Source organism: Platalea leucorodia (genome assembly GCF_965183815.1).
Source record: "Platalea leucorodia genome assembly, chromosome: 7".
NCBI classification, from domain to species: Eukaryota; Metazoa; Chordata; class Aves; order Pelecaniformes; family Threskiornithidae; genus Platalea; species Platalea leucorodia.
Genome location: NC_138829.1, coordinates 57,379,156 through 57,399,048, shown reverse-complemented (window position 1 = coordinate 57,399,048; position 19,893 = coordinate 57,379,156). Strand labels below are relative to the sequence as shown.

The 19,893-nt window shown below is 39.0% G+C and overlaps 1 protein-coding gene across 1 annotated transcript in view; it reads right to left on the bottom strand.

Moving 5' to 3' along the window:
- SERGEF (secretion regulating guanine nucleotide exchange factor) overlaps nt 1-19,893 on the bottom strand; it is a gene marked incomplete at its 3' end in the record, with an annotated part of 156,329 nt that overhangs the window by 59,349 nt on the left and 77,087 nt on the right. Inside the window, 1 exon segment of the mRNA XM_082318233.1 lies at nt 6,205-6,241. Coding sequence (XP_082174359.1) covers nt 6,205-6,241 — 37 coding nt within the window.

The window sequence follows — 19,893 nt, the reverse complement described above, 5'->3', positions numbered from 1 at the left end:
ATGCGATCCCATTTTTTCTTGTGGATCTAATTAGCTTTTCACAGCAAAATATCCTCCCTTTCCTATAACCAGCAGCCACTGACTTTAGACAATTTGGTTGATACAAAACTTTTTTTAGGCCCATCAGAAGGCTTTTCCAAATGCTCACATTAGCATTTCCTCATTTCTCTCCTCATCACCTTACACCCACAAATTCATAAAATCGTTGGCAGCTTAGCTTTCCATTAGCCCTTAGAAAAGAAGCTCAGAGAGATCAGAGGATGAAATTTTGTAGGGATAACTTGCTGGAAATAACAAAAAATCGGACAACTGAAATTCATTTTCAGCTTCTGTCTTACCAGAGGAACAATTAGTTTGCCTGGAGCATGAAACAGTCCACGGAAAAGTAACACAAAGCAAAAAGACATCTGAACAGCACTGTTAGGGCTCACTGTATCTAAACATGACAGGAAAACCATGATGTCAGATCTGTATCTAGCTCTGTAGAAAACACTCAGACAGGTGCTCAAGTTAATGATACTAGCAAGGCTGCTTTTTTATAATGAACATAACTAAAGCAGTTTATATTTCGAAGTGCTATTTTAACAGTCAAAGCCACATTAAGAGCTAAGTGACATACAAAATGGCTCTGCCAGAGAACAAATTTAGAAGGCCGACATACAACCCCCATGAAAATGACAACAGCGATGGTTACTCAAAGTCCTGCCAGGTGCCCTTTAATAAGCAGAGAATGTGATTAGTGCTGCAATGCAAAGAGACAGCGTGCTGCAACATGACTCCATGCTGGTCTGCCAGGAAACCTTCACAATAGAGACCCTGGGTGCACTGGGATTTTTCATGCATAATAAATAAAGCAACAGACTAGCAGACTGAGGCTCCTTGCTGAACACCAGTGCCCTCCACTGCGAATGCTGAAGATTCCTCCAAATACTACAGCAACATGAAAAGCAAGAGAGAGAATTTATGATTTTCTCTTTATGACAGACTGCCGAGTCCCCCGGGACCGAATGTCAGACACATGACTACATCTGCCGCTTCGTAAGGCTGCTGCGAACATCTAAATAATACTGCCAGCATAATGCAGAGATCCGTCCATCAGACTGCACAGTCTCCTCTCCCCATTGGTGCTCACTCTGCCATAGGAATATGCCTTTCATAATCTGTTACAGTACTTCCTCAACTGATGCTTTATACAATAATTTAGTTGGAATCATGGAACTTCACTAAAAGAACGTGACCTCGTTCATTAAGAGGTAGCAGCTCCCACGTAACCCTTCAGCTTCCTTATTACGAAATGTGGAACCAAAGTGTTTGGGATGCCATTAACACCACCACCGTTTTAGGATGTGTTTTACCAGCTCCTTAAGTTTGGGATCACTTTGATCACATTCGTTTTCCAGCTCCTAATTGCTGTGGTGTTCTGGTATAAGACCGTAAGGAGCATATTTTAACAGATTATGGAATAATATTTCTTTTACTGCCCCTCTAACACTACTGCACACTTTAGTTCAGAGCATTTGAAGCACAACCTGCTATTTGAGTGGAGGGACATTTCATCCTAATTTCCTCTACAAAGACTATTCTTCCATTAAATTCAGTATTACTGTTTACTCTCCATCTGGATGAACTGCAGCTTCAGAGCGACACAAATGCCCATGTCATGATATTTACAGCAGTAGTTGCACACGAGCCACAGAGAAGAAAGAATCTTGAAATAGATCACACATTCTAAAATACAGCAAACAAAAAAGGCTATGGGAGACAAATCTGTCCCTTTTCTGGAAGGGCCTATTATTTAGCGGAAAGTTGAGACCTGTTTTTTAAAAATGCTGTATGAAAATGCTGTTGCATTGAACACACTGAAATGGGGCTCAATGTGGTCAGAAAGGGACTTGTCTCCTCATATGTCACTTGTGCTTCCGTGTGCAATGTCACTTGTGCTTCTGTGTGCAAAACACGCTTACGGTTGGGTGGCCAGCTTAGGCATTTCGGATTTGTTGTTGTTGTTGTAACATTAATTACACGGTGCCCTCTCCACTACCGTTACTCACAGGGAAAAAGCAGTGCTTTTTTTAGCAGTAGCTAACCTGAAAAGAAAAAAGTCCAGAGGCAACAGAGACAAGTATCAGGGGAGTAACTGCACGACGACAGTAATCACAAAGCCCAATTTCTTCTTGTGAACACTGCTGCACCACCGTCACCTGCACTGACGGTGCCCCTGCGGTGTGGGTCACTACACAGCGGTATCAAAGCCGGGATTTGTGGACTATCTCACTGAAGGAAGTTTTACATCATCCATGCAAGAAAATAACATAGCCCTGAGCAGAAGTCAGAATTCACCACGCTGACTATGAAAGTGCAAGGAAAAGCCATTTTCACTATTTGAAGTAGCCACACGTCCAAAGACTTTTCCCCTTCAAAACAGCAGACCAAAAAATATTTACTTGAAAGGTTCATGTCTTTTTCTTCCAAACACACAAAAATATTTAAAGTGTCCAAGTTACCCATTACATTAGCAGAAAAATCACCAATCAGTTTTGGTATCAGCCACTGCACCGCTGCAGGCACACACAGACCAGGTTAGAAATAACCGCTTATAAACATACAGTCAAGGGGACCCAAACTCCCCTTTGAAGGCTGCTTTAAAGATGAACTTCAAGTGAAGCTAATAAGCTTTTAAACTTTTTAAAACAAGTACTTTCTCCCTACACATCCTCCAGTATCTTTCTTTTAGAAGATTTTTATTGGTTTATACAGCTTGAGAAAATGACTAAAAGCAAGACCAAAAAGGGATATTATGCTTTAGCAAGGTTTCGAGGAGCCAGACTATAGAATTGTAATCCTTGTAATAACTTCTTTTTTTTTTTTTTTTTTTTTTTACTACTTCAAGGAGGCTCGAATAAAATTTCTGTGTTTAATTTTTATTGAAATAAGACATTTGCATTTGGAAGCTCTTCAAGGCATTCTGTCCTGTGCCCTGTGGTTGCAGTACAGCCAAGACATGCATGTTTTGTAGCAATTCTACTTTTGCATAGTTAATATTGCTTGATTGTTTAAGTTGTAGCATTGTATGAGCCGCATGTGGCATGTTGAGTGTTCTCTTAAAGGATAACTATTCTCTTTTAAAAAAAAAAAAAAAACAAAAAACAAAAAACAAAAAAAAAAACAAAACAAAAACAAAACAAAAAAAAAAACAAAACAAAACAAAAACCAACAACAACAACAAAAAGGAGGATCAAAGTTTTAGTGGGGAGTGGGTAGGAACATGATAAGAGCCTTCTCCATAAATACCATTTTTAATCACGTGATTTTTAGGGTAAGAATCAAACCTCCTTACTTTTTCAGTGTTGAAAACACTATAGATTCCCAAACCTGGAAAAGCTCAACTTTGTCACAGTGATTTAGTTTCCTTATGTATTTCAATCATTCAAAGATTCTGTCAATATCATGAAGTTTAATGCACTATCGTGTGCAGCTATCGTACTCAGGTTGAAAAGCCAGTCTTTGCTGTGCTCAGTAAGTACATACACAGTTTTCAGTGTTGGAATATGTTTTTCAGATATGAGATGTTATACAACATTTATTAAATAACTATTAATTTTTTTTCCAATCAAAAATAGGCTGGCTCCCATGATGGTTAATCCTTGATCAAGGTGAAAAGTGCAAGGTTTTTTCTTATTAGGCAGGGATTTTTGTTTTCGAGTGATGAAAGGTCATATGAACATGAAAAATATTACAATACTTGCAAATTTTAGAATTAGTATCACAAGACAAGCCCAAACCAAAACGAAAAATGTGTTTTCACCAAGAGCTAGAAGTGAAGATGTTTAGACTTTTTCACGTACTAATTATTACTTTTAACTCATTAAGTTTAGGAAGGTAGGTATATTTGGATATATCGCACACTTCCTTTTCCTTTATATCAAACATTTACCTCATGATCAAATGAAAACTGAATTTCTTCCAATTTACCCATGAAAAAGGAGTCAGTGCCATCACAGTGAAGAGAACAGCCAAATTTTGCACTGACTTCAGTAGAAGAAAGCAAGAAAAGAGAATTCAAATAACTGAACCATACAAATGGATGCAGACTATATAAAGTAACATGAAAAAACTAACTGCTTGCCAGTCCTACAAATCAAACAGTTTGTATCATCAGCAAGATGACTGGAACATAACTTTAGCATTTGTGAAATGAATCATAAATCTACCCTCTCTGTCTTAAAAATGTTTCTATTTAAAAGATGATGCAACAAAAAAAGCACAAACACATTTGTATATACAACCAGAAATAGTGACTAGAATATTATACTGTTAAAGGCTTGCTTTTCAGTTTACCTTTTGTATCGACCTTGAGTTATTTCAATCTAAAACTCAATCATTCCGGCATTTGCTAATTAAGAAAGAAACTGATAATATAGTTGTCCTAAATAAACTCTGCTTGAATGATAAGTTATTAGAAAATTGTACAATCAAGTAGACGTATTTATGGAAATCTGTGTGATATCTTTAAGGAATATAACAGTTGACAGCTTTGAACTAAGACTGACAAGTGATCAGAGAAATACTACCACAAGATGTTCTAAAAAGTCAACCTTTTAAAAGCACATGTAAAAATTAATTTCAAGAATAAAATGTATCATAGTTCTTTAGTAAAAAAAAAAAGTAACATCACATCTCTTTTGTCCTTAAAATACAATTGACTAGCTTCCAGCATTGATAATTTTCCCATTTAATTCAACGAGTGTAGCACACAGCTTAGATAGGCATATGATGTTCTTCACATATGCAAAGTTCTTAGTTTATTGTAACTTAGTGCTAGAATTTTTCCCCCCACCCATTTTTTCCCAGAGATTTCTGCCTAGCAGGCAGAAAGCTTAAAAGGACATAAGGAGAGAGAAGGTTGTTCAAACTCAATGCTTTGCTTTCATGCACACTGGCAGTATCTGCTAGCAGTACACTTTTACTTCATCAATTCAGCAAGAAACACAATGTGATTCTTCAGATTGCTCTTCAGTCGACATTCAGAAGCACCAGCCTGACAATTAATACAGGCATGTGACACTGAACAAGTAGGGAGAAAGGGAAAATCTTATCTTAAAGCCACCCATAAACTAAGTAGAACTTAAGAAGTTTGCTACGAGGTTTAACTGTAAAAGGATAATTAGAAAATATACTACAGTATATATGGAAATATACTACATATACACAACACCACCTCTGTGGCCATTTAATGAAACTGATAAGACACCAAGCTAAAATAAATACCTTAAAAAATTAGGACATGGAATGCAGGTTGGATACTAAATAGCTGGTTTCTCCATACCTGTCACACCACACTTAAGAAAATCAAAGAAATTCTTCACTTAACATCTCAAAGCATCAGTCGTGGCAATCAAAAATGTCTACGTAGATGGAGTGCTGGACTGAAACTTAGAAGGCTGTTTCATTTCCAGCTGTGATTAGCATAGAATTCCTTTCTTCAACTCTCTCACCCTGCCTATTAATGGGGATAATTATGCTGACCTCCTTTATAATGAAAATCTAGAGTTAAAAATGTTCTTAAACATATAATTATAAATAATAGCAATCACATATGAAACTTCAGTTCTCAAGTCATCACATGAAAGCAAGAATCTGATTGTTCCTGGAATTAGTACACAAAATTTAATTTTTCCACCAACATTAGCTTCCTAGTACTTTCATCATTATTACAACAGCTGCATTATACTAAGATGCACGAAAGAATCTGACTACCACTGATTGACATTTTGAAGAGTTTCCAAGCTTTGGACAACAAAAGACCCAGAATTTTTTTTTTTCATTGAGAATTTCCATGTTAAACAAAGATACTTTTGACCAGCTTCAAGCTTAGATGCTACTCTGAATCCGCAGCTTGAACTGTTGTAATGGCTCCATTCTAAACCAGGCTGTAGGACTTTGCAAATGTATTTTGCTGTTACATCCATCAACCCCTCTCTCCTTACAGGGGCTGGTCAACAAGGGCACCTTTTCATCATCACTACTTATGCTACTGGTTTCTCCTCTTCTTTCCTCCACATCTATATATTACTTTCCTCCTTTCAGCTGCACACAATGCCCTTAATCACTCAGTATGTTTGATGTGCATGTTTTTCTTTCATCTTGGGCTACTGAAAAATGAAAAAAAGGTGAGACAATTTGATATAAAATTAAGCTACTTACCAACTACTGCCAGATTATGCTCTGAGCCACATGCGATCTGAAAAAGAAGTATGAATGAATAAGAGAACCCACTTACCAGTAGGAAGACAACCACAATTATGACAGGAAATTAAAAATTAACCTGAAACAAACCACTACAGTTTGTAGGATGCAAAATCAACGTTGAAGTGCTCTCACTTTTAAACAAAATTTCATTTGTAGTCTCACCTAGGGGTTTGGTGGCAGGGGGCTATGTTTGTTTGTTTTGTTAATAAACAGGCATTTTCTTTTCAAAATGCAGTCACCACTGACATTTCAATCCTTAGGAGCAAGACTGACCACAATTCTGCAAAAACATCACATCCTTGACAACATCCACTGGATCCAACAAGACTATTCACAGGCATAGAGCCAACGCAAATTAAGCCTTTGCGAGATCAGAGCCATACAGAGACAGCTAGGAATCAAAAGGGCAATGAAGATCTCCATTTCTCTTATCTATACTGTTTTTCCAGATGATCCCTGTAGAACTGCACAAAGTATACAGGCTCAGTGTGATAAACCTAAAGTGATACGATCCCTATGGTAATTTGTCTAGAATGGAGAAAAAAGTACCATAGAACTCAATTCTTTTATTAGCAGCAGGCTGGTTTAATTTTTAAAAGCTGCAGGAAAAAAAAAAAAAAGAAAGAAACCAATGCAAACATTTTCTTCCAAGATCACTAGTGATGGAAATCAGTTATCAATTTCTTTGCAAAGCAAACTCATAGTTCAGTGTATTTTTCTTTCTTCTTTGCAGCTGCTGTGAACGTTAGATGTTCAAGTTGCTTTAGCATATATCACGTAGTATCATTCACTAAGCTTTCATAAGTTCTTCACAAATGATGGTAACACAAGCACGGACAGCAGCCCGCTGCCCTACTGCAAGGGCTTGTCTCTCCCATTGAATTCTTTTGCAATGTCACTGCTGGCATAATTGTCTGACATAATACAGACATTATCTTACACAAGGTTACCCTGCTGAGTGTCCTCAAGTTTTAAATTAAAACATGAGCAATCCCCTCAAAATCCTGTATCTGGTCAATTGTCTTACACCTAGCTGCCAATTACACGTACTACTGAGCTGGAGAAAATTAATAAGCACATTCTTCTACTTCTTAAAAGTACATTTGCAATGATAAAATATAAGGCATAAGTATATTAACAAACAGAAGTCCATACCACCAAAATTTTATATGGTTTTGTGTGTGCATAACTTTATAGTTTTTACGGCCAGAGAAACTGCTGCAATCACCTCAATGTCTGCATAACATAAAACCATAGAAGTTAACAAAACAGTCCATGTACTCAGCCCACTGTGCTTGAGCATTTACTGGAGAAGAGATACCCAAGACTGACACACAGACTAGTTTGAGCGATTGTGTTACAAATAAACACTGCAATTACTACTACTCACGATGTACCCGCACCACAGCTGTGACATGAAAACATTTGGTCAATGCCATCCTAGCACAATAATAGCAAGGAAGACAAAACAGACTCTTTGGGATAGAGGTGCTTAGCCAAGACATTAAAGGATTCAGGAAAATAGGGCAAGAAAAATAATTCAAGTCACAGCACACTCCAGGACGGACTCATCTTCAGAAAAATCAAGACAACGCAGCAGGAAAGGCAATGCCTTTGCAAGAGCACTAGCATCAAGTCTTCTATTCCAGAATATTGCAGGCAGGAAAAGCTTTAAGCCCTGACTGTTAAAAATGCATAAATCATCGCCATACCCCATAGCTTTATCCTCACCACACGTCAGAGCCCTACATGGGAGCAGGGCTGCTTCCTAATGCCTATTCACTGGCTAATGCTCCCACCAATGCTTCTCGAGCTTAAAGGTTGATGCCATGGAAACAAGATCCACACATGGAAACACACAGGAAGGCTTTCTGGCAAAAAGCAAATTCTGCATCTTCATCAAGTGCTGAAAATTGGAGATACTGAAGCTGCTGCTAATAAAATAAATAAATTTTATCTGAGGTTTGAATAATCCTATCTTGGCTACTTCCCTAGGAAATACACTAACACAGGAACTGATTCAAAAGCATCAGTACAAAAGAACCGCTCAGGCTGGCGGCTCATACTTACTGCCAGGACCCCTTTCAGAAACACTACATTTAAAAAGCAAACAAACAAACAAAAAACAACAACAACAAAAAAACCCAACAAACCACACACCCAAACAAGGTGTTGTTTAGAACGTAAAACATCCCCTCACAAAGAAGCATTTTCTTCCTATACCTAATAGCAGCAGCTAGAGAGCCTGCAAACCAGATAAAAGAACGCTGGTGACCCCATAAAGCTTTGTATTCTACTCATACGGCTGTTCCTCTGCCCACTCTTCAGAGCCACCCGCAAGCCAGCTTCTCAGGTTGGAAGGGAGTCAGTCAAACTGCGTTGGGTACAACCAGACCAGGAATTGCTGTATTATACAGACTCGCCAGCTCTGGGGAGTTGCGCCCATGACAGCCACGCACGGCCAACACGTTGTGCAGATGCACTCACTGCAGCTCTGTACCCCAAGGGGGTAAAAGCTACTGCAAAGCACGAATGACAAGTGCTGCTGCACCTCTTTCGGTCAGGTAAAAGCCACCTCAGTGGAAGTGCCAGCTTTGCCAACAATGACTGAATTCAAGCAAAATCGCAAGCTGCTGAAGGCAATGCCCTAGGTTCACCTCCGACGGCCCAGAGCAAGGACAGCACACGCCATGTACCAGCAGCAGTACTGTGCTCCAAAGAATTTGCTAGATTGAGAGCACAAGGTTCACCACCTCTGCCTTATCGCAGGGTGTCACCACCTGACAACACAGACTGACTTTGTAGGAACCCCCAAATAAAAAAAAAACCCTAGGGGACTCCAAAGTTAGCTTTCTGAAACAACAGCCTTACGCATCATCCACGCTGCTCGCTACAGGCTACACCATTCACCTACAGGATTCCTGCTGGCCTGCACAGCTATGACTCTGGAGCTCGGAGGGGACCACACCACAAAGGCGAAGCATGGTTGCCACCATGAGCAGTGCTGCCTTGCAGGTATTTCATAACATCTTTTGTACAATAAACTTTAAAATGTGACACCCCCTTTTGTTCACGACTCCCCACAACAGGCAACAATCAGCCAAGAACGCATAAATTGCTTGTACAAATACGGACCAGCCAGAGAACAGCATTGCTGAACAGAAGTTTTATGCTTACATTAGATGTAATAAGTTCTGCAGTCAGTGCAGGTCACTGGGAAAAGCCTGGTATTTACTGCAGCAACCATAATTTTCTGGCTACTTCTCTTCTGTCCCCACCCCCAACGTGCTGCAGAGAAATTAAATTCCAACAGATATCTGTGTGCTCCCAGTGGATAAGTACATTCAAGGGTACTTATAAACACACAATAATGCTTTCTAATTGGGCAATATCTTTACATTCTGTTTTAATTAAAAAAAAAAACCACACTAATCTTAAAGACAAATCAGAGTGACTGCTAGTGAGTGAAGCATCCTGTGAGCCTAAAGAAACATGGCCCCCTACACAGAAACAATTCATATTAAAGTTTCTTCTCTGCTTGGAGGAAAATTTGAGAAGAGTTGTGCAAGGATATTGTGATCTTTATATAAACGATCTCAAAGCACTTTACAAACGCCTGTGAGGCAGGAAAAGAATGCTTAGGGACCATCTTACTCAGAACACATTTACCTTATTATCCGTGCCCTTTCAACCATACATAAATTGTTTGTTTCTTCCCTTAAATTGTGTGTTAGCAAGCTGTTTTCTACCTAGCAATGGTTGCAGTTCAGATGCATCCATCCATCCATCCAGATTAAAACATGTGGTGAGAAGCAGCCAAGGGCCCAGCATTTTATTAATCATAAATCATCAGGAGATAAGCTGCATGGGTGGTAAGGAAAGACCTGAGCACATCAACCACCAGCTCTGGGCGAAACACCAACATCTTTCTGCAGCCTGCAGATAGGCCTATGGCCCAGCCCTAACAAAAATTAATCAATTGAATGTAAAAGCAGGGGGTTACACAAAACAGAGAAAGTATTTCACTTGAGACTAAAATATTTTTATATATTTAAAATACTATATGAAGTATAAAAATAATAATGTTTAATATATATTATATGTACATTCGTATATATGTGTATACATATAAAAGAAAATGTGTGCATACATAATATATGTATGCATATTAGGAAGAGAAGGTTATCTACTCAAGATGATGTTATCAAGGAAGGAAGGTTCAGAGGAGAGGTTAGGGTAAATACAGAGCACCGCACTCTTATATCTAGGATAGAGATCTTTCTGAAGAAGAGCTCTCCCTCCTTTGCTCCCCCACAGTCCTGTGAGGTAAGAAAGTATTGTTCTCTCCTTTGTAGACAGTAAACAAACATATACAGGATAAAACCCATGCAGATATTTAGACATACAATCTCCCATTGATTTCAAAAGGTAATTAAAAGACAAAATACCTTTTGTCAACCATCCCCTAAGGGACTTCTGAGCACTATTACAAAACAAGTCTGACAAAGCATATAAAAATCCAAGTTTCAGGCTAGTACCTTGGCCACAAGGCTATTCTTTCCTTTTTTTCTGTACTCCCAGGGCTCCGACTGAGGATCTGTTGTGCAACCCATCAGGAAAAAGACAGAGTCAGAACTGCAGTCAAAGTCAGCCTAGCGCTGCAGCAGAGGGGAAGGGACGGTATAGGGGGTTGCAAGGAAGAGGCACAGGGAGCTGGACTCACAAGGGGGATTACAGAATGAAAATTCACAAGCATCTGAACATCAGGGTGCTTAGCTAGAACAACAAAAAGACCTCAACGCCATTTATTTTTGGTTCACTGCCCTATGAGTGCAGGTTAATTCCCTACGGTGCAATTATTTCTCCAAACATTCAAGGTTATGGACACTTCCATCGCTTCTCAGAGATGAGAGCACGACATACAAAATAGGTTTCTAAGGATGAATGAAGAATATGATGTTTAAATAGTTGCATCCAGATTCTAGTCACTACCATTTCTAACTTCTTAATTGCACAAAAGCATACCTAGGACTTCGTATCTGCCTTTAGCCATGGCATCTCGTGTCTTTTGACAAATTTCACTGTAAGGAAATTGCCAAGGCCAGAAGACAGCAAATTTTATTCCTTCTGGGACCAGAAGTCCTAAGAGAAGGAGATGAGGTGACTGAGACACTGCAGATCAAAACTTATGCAAGACAGGGGAATCTTCCCTCCCAGAGCTGTTCTTCCATGCCCTTGATTAATGTATCATAACAATGATTTGTACTGTTTGACACAGTCTGCCCAAATACATTTGTATGCAGAATTCTACTGAAGTGAAAAAATAAAATAAAATAAAAGGAATCTAATTAGTAAAGCTGTCCTGCTTCCAATGATACTTCGCTAGGAACTCTGTGTTCCTCTTCTGGATCATTTGACTCCTGATTGATAAGAAAGCAGCTTGCTAACCTAGTCACATTCCTTGGCAAGCTCAAGACTAAACACAGTTTAATCCGACACATGTTAGCAGCAAACCAGTACAACCTCACCAAGAACAGCACATTAAATCTGTTCCTAGCTGTTGCCTGTATCAGTTGAAAAGTGAGAGTCCCAGTGTCCTGTAGCTCACAAGATGTTTTCCATTTTTCATCAATCTAATAATATAATCTTCTACTTAAGGTTGATTTTTTTTGTTGTTGTGTGACTGGCATTTTAGTTTGTATGTAGTTTTACTTTCCGCTACAGCAAGAAAATTCAGAACAGAATTTAAACTGAAGCCTGTGTACTAAGGTCTGAAAGAAAACATTCCTCCTCAAGACACCTGACAAAAAGCTAATGTGCCATGTAAGTGGACCTTTGCAAGCATGGAGGAAGACAGGAAGCATTAAGCAACTGGCAGGATGCAGTAAGCTTTCAAAAGAAAGATTTTATAGCTCTCTATAGAGTTATGATCTATGCCCTTCAGAGTTATGATCTATGCCCTTCCGGTGTGAAGCTAATCCCAAGCCTGCCACACCTGTAGCACAAGACACAAAATGCTTTCTCCCCATGCAGCATTTCCCTTGCTTCTCCACCCACCGTTTCAGAGTCTCATCTCCAATCATTCCATATCCTGCCCTGCCAATTCTCTTAGAGTCACCAAAAAGCCAGCTGACCAACGCCAAGATCATGCCTTTACACGCTCTGTGCCATAAGTGATGTATATATAAGTCCCTGCATACATTCCCTCCCTATGACATGAACCATATGTGAAAAGCTGCTATGCTATCCACCAACTCACTGAGCACCACACTTCCAGGAACAGCTTCTTGTGGATAACAGGGTGCAGTCGCACTTCTCCAATTCAGTTGGTGCAGCTTGGGTCTCAAGTGCTTGCAGGAGATGGAAACAGTTGCAATTCCAAAGCAAAAAACCAACCAACCAAACAATACAACAACAACACAAAAAACCACACAAACAAACAAAAAACCCCCCCACATACCAGAAAAACAATTGATCTTCTAATATCAGGTAGGAAGCACCACAACCACATAAAGCTATCATTAAAGATATTAGGCACAGGGGATGAAAATAAAAGGAGGAAAGAAAAGCTAATTGTTAAAGCAGTCAACATTTCCACAGAAGGTTTACATCACAGCAACCCATGTGCACCCACAAAGCCTACTTGCAAGGCAAGTGTGGTCATATTGAAAGCTTAGCTATCCACTGTTTGCCTCAAATTGAGGATGGATGGATTGAGATGTCAAGACAAAGTAAGATCCACGTCCGCCAACAAAAAAACCTCATCATCAGATGACTCTAGGACAATACAAAAGTTGCTGAGATCCCAGTACGAACACCCATTGGGATTAGGTTTGAGTAGAATGACAAGAATGTAGCCAAGATAAGTGTGATAAAAATCTTTACAAGTCAGCAAGGTCAGCTGGCTCTTCTCCATTACCTGAAGATCTTCCAATTAGTTCTTATATCCTTCTTCAGGCAGTTCCCTTCCTTCCTTGGGGTTCAGAAAGCATTAGCATCTTTCATTCCACGAAAATCAAGCTCTGTCTTGACTTTCATATCCCTCAGCCTCACTAGTCTGTCAAAATTTTCCATTTTTGCAATGAAGACCAGAGCCACAAACCAATTTTCGTTTATCCTTTCATCATTTTTTTAAAATGAACCAAGTCATGGTCACTCAATCCCAGTTTGTCTCCTGTAACAAGATCCCCATTCAGTCTTCATTATTTTGTGAAAATTAAGACTGAAGTATCCCTTTTGATTGATAAAGAAATCATCAATCACATCAGCCCTGGCTTAATGTATATATACTTTCAAACCTGTGTCTGTGCAGTGCAAATCCCACAAGGCCAAAATCCTCACTAACATTACAGACATCTCTATCCACATCCAAATATGAAGTAGAGTAACAGCATCTTCAGCAGATGCACAGTTTTACCCAAGGGAACTTCTTCACCATTTTTCTCAAAATGATTTTGAGTTAGATTGTTTCATCCACAATTCCCAGCTCCTTACAGTCTCAATACCTCTATCTCCTAAGTTAAATGAGAAGCACTAAGATGAAAACCTTACAATCTATTTGGGTGTGCTTTGGGGACTACAACTAGTTTGCTTTTTATTTGAGGCCACAAACACCACTTTGACAGGAGAAATGTATGAAACCAAGACCACCGAAACAAAAAGTTTCAAAACCTCTTTGTATACTGATCTAACTGTACCATTAACACATACATCCCTACCATCAGATTATTCTGATGTTTTCAGGTCAAGAATTGTAGCTTGTAGCATGCCAAAAAAACTTTGGTGTCTGTCTTTTCTTCCTATGCTATTTTACATGCAAACAGCAAAAAGAAAAAAGTTCATTATGGCACATAAATGTCATCATTACCTATCCGAATGTGCTAATTTCTACTACTGTGAACTTAATGAAATGAATGGTTCTATTAAACAATGACTGCAGGCAAACGTTTTATCGAAGTATGTATCATTATCCAACATTTTATTACCTTAGAATAAAAGTCATGATAGCAAGTATTATTTGGCAATGAAACAACAAATTCTACTTAAACAACTATTTCCAAGGTCCTGCTGTGGATGTATAACTGCAGTTTTAAGTTTTTCAAAAGAATCTGCCCTTCACATCTCTTTCCTTGTGGCAAAACAGTCCATCATTTTTAATCCATTTGGAATATATTCTGGAATATTCAGTGAAGCTGGAGAGAATCACAGAGCAATCAAATGTACATATCGTGGGAACTCGGCTCTCCCCTAACTGTGGTGTTATTGCAAGCAATCTCACTACAATTCTTCTACATAAAAAAATAACACAGAGAACTCAGCATACACAGTCTGCGCGATTACAAAATAGCACAAAGCCTTCCGTTTTTGTAAAACTGAAAGGAAAAACAGCACTTCTTATAAAGTTCATACCCTCAAACAATTGACTGTCTGGGTATTCTATTTGGATATTGTGAACAGGCAGACACTGCCCCTAAAAGACCCTCTTAAAGGAGATAAATGCTTGTAGTGTGGCCGTGGCAGGGGCCATACTGCCTCAAGACAGAAGCCATCACTTGATTAGCCCTGTCCAACCATACTGCCCAGAGGGAACTGGCCCCACCGATGTGAGGTCTGACTTTGTTGACTCTCTAAAACCCTTCTTTTTCTAGCATGCGGTTTTTTGGAACCTCCTTACAGTATTTTCTTCTTTTACATGCTTTTCACCTACACTATCCTTCATTAAAAATTGCATCCAAAACACCTGGCAGTATTATCAAAAGAATATTATCAATGATGTCATTAAGGAATACTACTCTTATTTTAAAGTGTAGAGGCTTTTATGCTTCTTCCAGCAATAAATCAAATTTATGATAGAGTTTTGCATGTCTCAGTTCTTCAACACCCAGCATCAGGATGTGGGAAGACTAATTTTCAGAGAAATTACTAAATGTTCAAGGAAGCTCTCATGCACAATTGGACTGACCTTTCATTTCACTGCTAGCCCTGTTGACCTCGGTGAGCACTGCTGCTTGCACGAACCAGCAGTACACAAATACACTGTCACTAAAGACAATTAAAAAAAAAAAAAAAAAATCTTAATCTCCAAAACATTTTATGTCCTTTGAAAAAAATGAGCAGGTTACTGGAAGCACAGAACCACTGCTGTGTCATACCATTTGAAGTGCCCCTCATTGGACCCAATGTCTTTGCAAAATATTAAGATAACTATCAGCTGTTCAAGAATGCAAATCTTTGCCTCATTTCCAGCACAACCCTCACTGTCTCTCCCTCTCCCACATATATGCACATAAAACCAAAAATGTTATCAACTTAATTTGTAGTCAAAAAACCACTAGCACGTTAAGAACTCCTCCTAAAATATGACAAAATAAACATCAGAAAAAAAACCACCATGTTTTTCATACACCAACTACCTCAACTTGAGGACAGAATTTTCCTGGTTCATTTACTTTCCAGCAGAGCTGCAGGCATGCAGCTTCCATAAGGGTTAGCCTTGTATAAAAACATCAAGCCATGAATTTTGCTGACTGTCCGCTCCTTTACCTCTCCAAATAAATGGTGCTTATGCCTTTAGGGTGTCATGTAACTCTGCTCTTCAATGTCGGATTCTCTGTTTCTGCAGCACTTAGTAACAGTACAGCTCCCTGCAGCAAGCTTGCTGGAAATAAATAAAATGGAAACTTGCTAAGACTCCAATGCAAAGATGAATAGAAAAGCTCGTCTGGATAAACAAGGATACCATTTGTAAGGACTCAAATAGACACTGGGCCTTAATGCTAGTCACAAAGGGAGAATCGGGAAAAACAACCATGTCTGAAGTGATTCTACACAGCTGATAAAAAGGCATTTTTATTAAAAAGCTGAATTATCATAAAGCCTTCAAAGTTCTAACTTGAACTTTTCTGAATAAGACTATAGCCAGAGCGTATTCTCTGAGAAAACCATCCATTCGCTCAAGAAAACCACTGTAGGACAAGAGTAGACAGAAGAAAAAGTCATAGACCCTTGCTCTTGCTCCACTGGAGTGAGGTCAGAACACATCTGCTCTTTCCAGGGCTGGAAAATGCACTGCAGCTGGCTGACACCAGGCAAGCTGGGCAGCCCACCAACAGACCTCCAGCTATTTACATTCAGAAGAACCATTCATTCATCTCAGCTGGGTTGTTCTTTAAAACCACACATTCATTGCAGTTTATTTTGACCTAGCAGCTGCCTAATTACAAGACATTTCTATTATGCACCATCTTTCTCACACAGTATCCACTCCTTTCTCTCTCTTTCAGTCTTCGCTACCTTTGAGCCATTATTCTTTCACACCAGTACTAGCACATCAGTTTCAAACAACCTTTTCTTCTCTTATTTTCTCAAGGAACATGCCAGCCTGCTCAACTTCAAAGGCTACTAGTTTTGCCAGGGGACCAAACGCTGCAGGGGCAGAATAAGCCGAGAGATGTGTCCCACCTCACAAGCCAAAGGATGCACTGACTGGTCATCTACTTCACATTACGGAACAATATTTCTTATGACCCATTTCTAAACATGACAGCATTTTTGCAGTTTGAAAGAATGAAGCAGATAAGACAACCACTACAATACCATTTAAGTCTAACTGTGAAAAGAGTGGTTTCACAAGACCAACTAAATGCATACTAATTTATCCACAGAATTTGCCTACACATGTTGTGACCAGTGCCTACAGGAAAACAAAAGGAAACAACCTTTTCTCCCCAAAATCTCATGCAATAACACTCTCTGCTCAGTAATCCATTATTCATGGATATCATCCAACACCAATCATCCGCAGTTGATGCCAGAGAAGCATTAAGCACTCACTAGCAATTTTTTGATGCCTCCATAGGCCGAAAAACAGATCTGTCTTTCTCAGGAAAAAATACTTCCTTGATTAAGAAGCCAGTAGATGAGGTGTAGCTGTAGGACTACAAGCGTAAAAGCTTTAACCAGTTACAGTATAAACAGACTCTAGCCTTGGGACCATAACAAACTGAGAACGCGCTTGCTCCAGTAAGCCCACTCCCACAAGCCAGGAGATTTCCACTGCAACATAAGGAACCAACAGGGATAAAACTCCACAAACAGTCCGAGAAACATGAAGCCTGATTTCTGAAGAAATGTGGTTATGACAGCCAAATTCAAATATAGCATTTTGGCAAAAAGGACTGGTAAATATTTTTCTTCTGTATGGGACCCTAACAAAACTCACAAAGCAACAAGTTCTTACAAATTTAAGCTTAGTTTAAGTCCATGTAATATCCATATTTTTACATTTTCTTAAAGTTAAATGAATAATACATTTGCAGTATTGCAAATGGTGCCAGATTGGCATGAACCACAGTAAATATCTTCATTTGTAAGCTATGGCTCATCAGAATCTTATTCTGGTCTCCCTACTACAGTTATAGATGAACTGCATCTGACTGCAAGAGATTTATGCCCAATAGTTATTTCTCTGTTTTATTTCCAAATACTGCCACAGATAGAGCTGTACCTTCTGGAATAAAAAAGAAAAACAGCTTTAATAAAACAAATTTTGAAAAGCTTTCATTGCTCACATCCACTTGCACACTGACTGCAAATACACGTAATTTACGATGTGGCAATCCTCATTTGTTTTTTTGAGGAAGGGTCCTATTTTCAACCTAGTGGAATCCCTTGCTCCATCTGTGTTAAAAACATCATACACATTATTGAAAACTGCCTACAAAGGAAACAGGATGGATAGTGAAGGTCCTGCAATGTGAATCCTTGTAGAGTTCTTGAAATTAAGGGGTTGTGAATGAATCAAAACTCCAGAAGCAGCTAATAAAACTTGATAAATGGGCAAGACTGAAACAGGTAAAATTTACTGTGGTCAGGTACAGCATAATAAATCTTTCTGGATACCAAAAAGAATCATTTAGACTGTTCACATATACAGATGGATTCTAAATTAGTTGGAACCTCTCACCGGAACTATCTAGCATCACTGTGGACGACTCATCAGAAATATCTGTTCAATCTGTAACAGCAACCCAAAAAGCAAGAAATTAGACCAGTTTAGAGAGGGAGACGGTACTGTCATCTTTTCAGGCAGACCAATTACATTCTACAGTTTCATTCTGATACTGTCAGGAAAAAAGGACAAGTACCCATACAAAGAAAGACCAAAAGTCTTGACCTAACAAAAGCAATAGGAACATGTAAAAACGAGCACCAATCCTGCCGAAGACCAAATTGTTTATTCCTCAAAACAGAGGAAACTGATAACAGAACACCAATATTTCAAAATCAAGCCTTATACAAAATCCTAGTTAGAAGTAGCTTATATGACTACTCTTAGTAGTAGCAGAATGACTCCTCTTCATTCCAGGAAGACGACTTCAGTTCAACTCGCTACAACCCTATCTAGCAGCCTAATTCTGCCGTGCCCATTCTGTTTTCATATTACTAGGACCGAAGAGATTCTGCTAAGGCAGGCTCCACAGCACTATGACACATCTTTTTTTTTTTTTTTTTTTAAAGCAAAACTCACCTCTTTCATGATAAGATATCCTACTTTGCCAAAGGAAGGACGCAAGAGCTGATTTGCTTTGCATACAAAGCATTAAGGGTCTTACTGAATGTTAACTTAAAATCTACCATGACATCAAATGAAGAGGAGACTGTTGGTTTTCTAATGTGAAGAAAACATCTGTCTCATTTAGGAGAGACATTGTTTTTATACTGGATATTTTGATTTAGATATTTCCAGGGGAAAAGAAAGGGCGGGGGGAGAAAGGAGGGGGGGAAGAAAGGCAGGGGGGAAGAAAAAGAAAAAAAGAAACCCAACCTTTAAGCAACCCGGAACAACTTCCCATGATTTTGATTACTCTCATGGTATATATGAGCTCCCTCTTCTCTATCTTCATCTTCTCACTCACTCATGTTGTGACCCCATCGTATCTATTCCTATCTATTTAATTACTTATCAAGAGAAATCAAGATAGACCTCATCTTCCTGAGGGTAGTTTACATTTCTTCCATATTTCAGCCTGAGGTTTTGGGTTTTCTCCAATGTTTTAATCTTTTTCATAGGTTTCAAGCTTGTTCAAATCAATCCCATACTGGACACAATCTAAAAGCAGCAGAAGCTAATGCCCAGCACACCTTCCTAACAAGTACTCACCTTGATGTTCAGACACTTGAGAATAGAATTAACCCTTTTGGGCCGCACCATAACACCACAAACCACAAAATCAGATTACGTCCGCCCCGGACTCCACATCTTGCAAAGATGTTCCTCCCTGATGGGAGGCAAATCCCTCCTCCTGTTACGACGACCTGCATTCTTGCTCCTAATATGTATGGCCTAATATGTATTTTTTTAAATGCTAGTGACTCCACTAGAAACACACACATTTGATAAAGACTTCCATTTACGGTGATATTTCTAGGACCTCTCGCTGTCAGTTTGTAGTTTTTAATGGCTTTTTCATTTTTTAGCGGTTGTTATTGTCATTTTGTATCTGTATAACTTCCTGATCAGAATGTCATACACTGTCTAGCCAACTGCCTAACAGAAATCCAAGCATATTACATTGGCATTTGAAAATCTAAGTATGTTACATCTGCATTTGACATTGATACATTTATCAAACTTTCATCTCA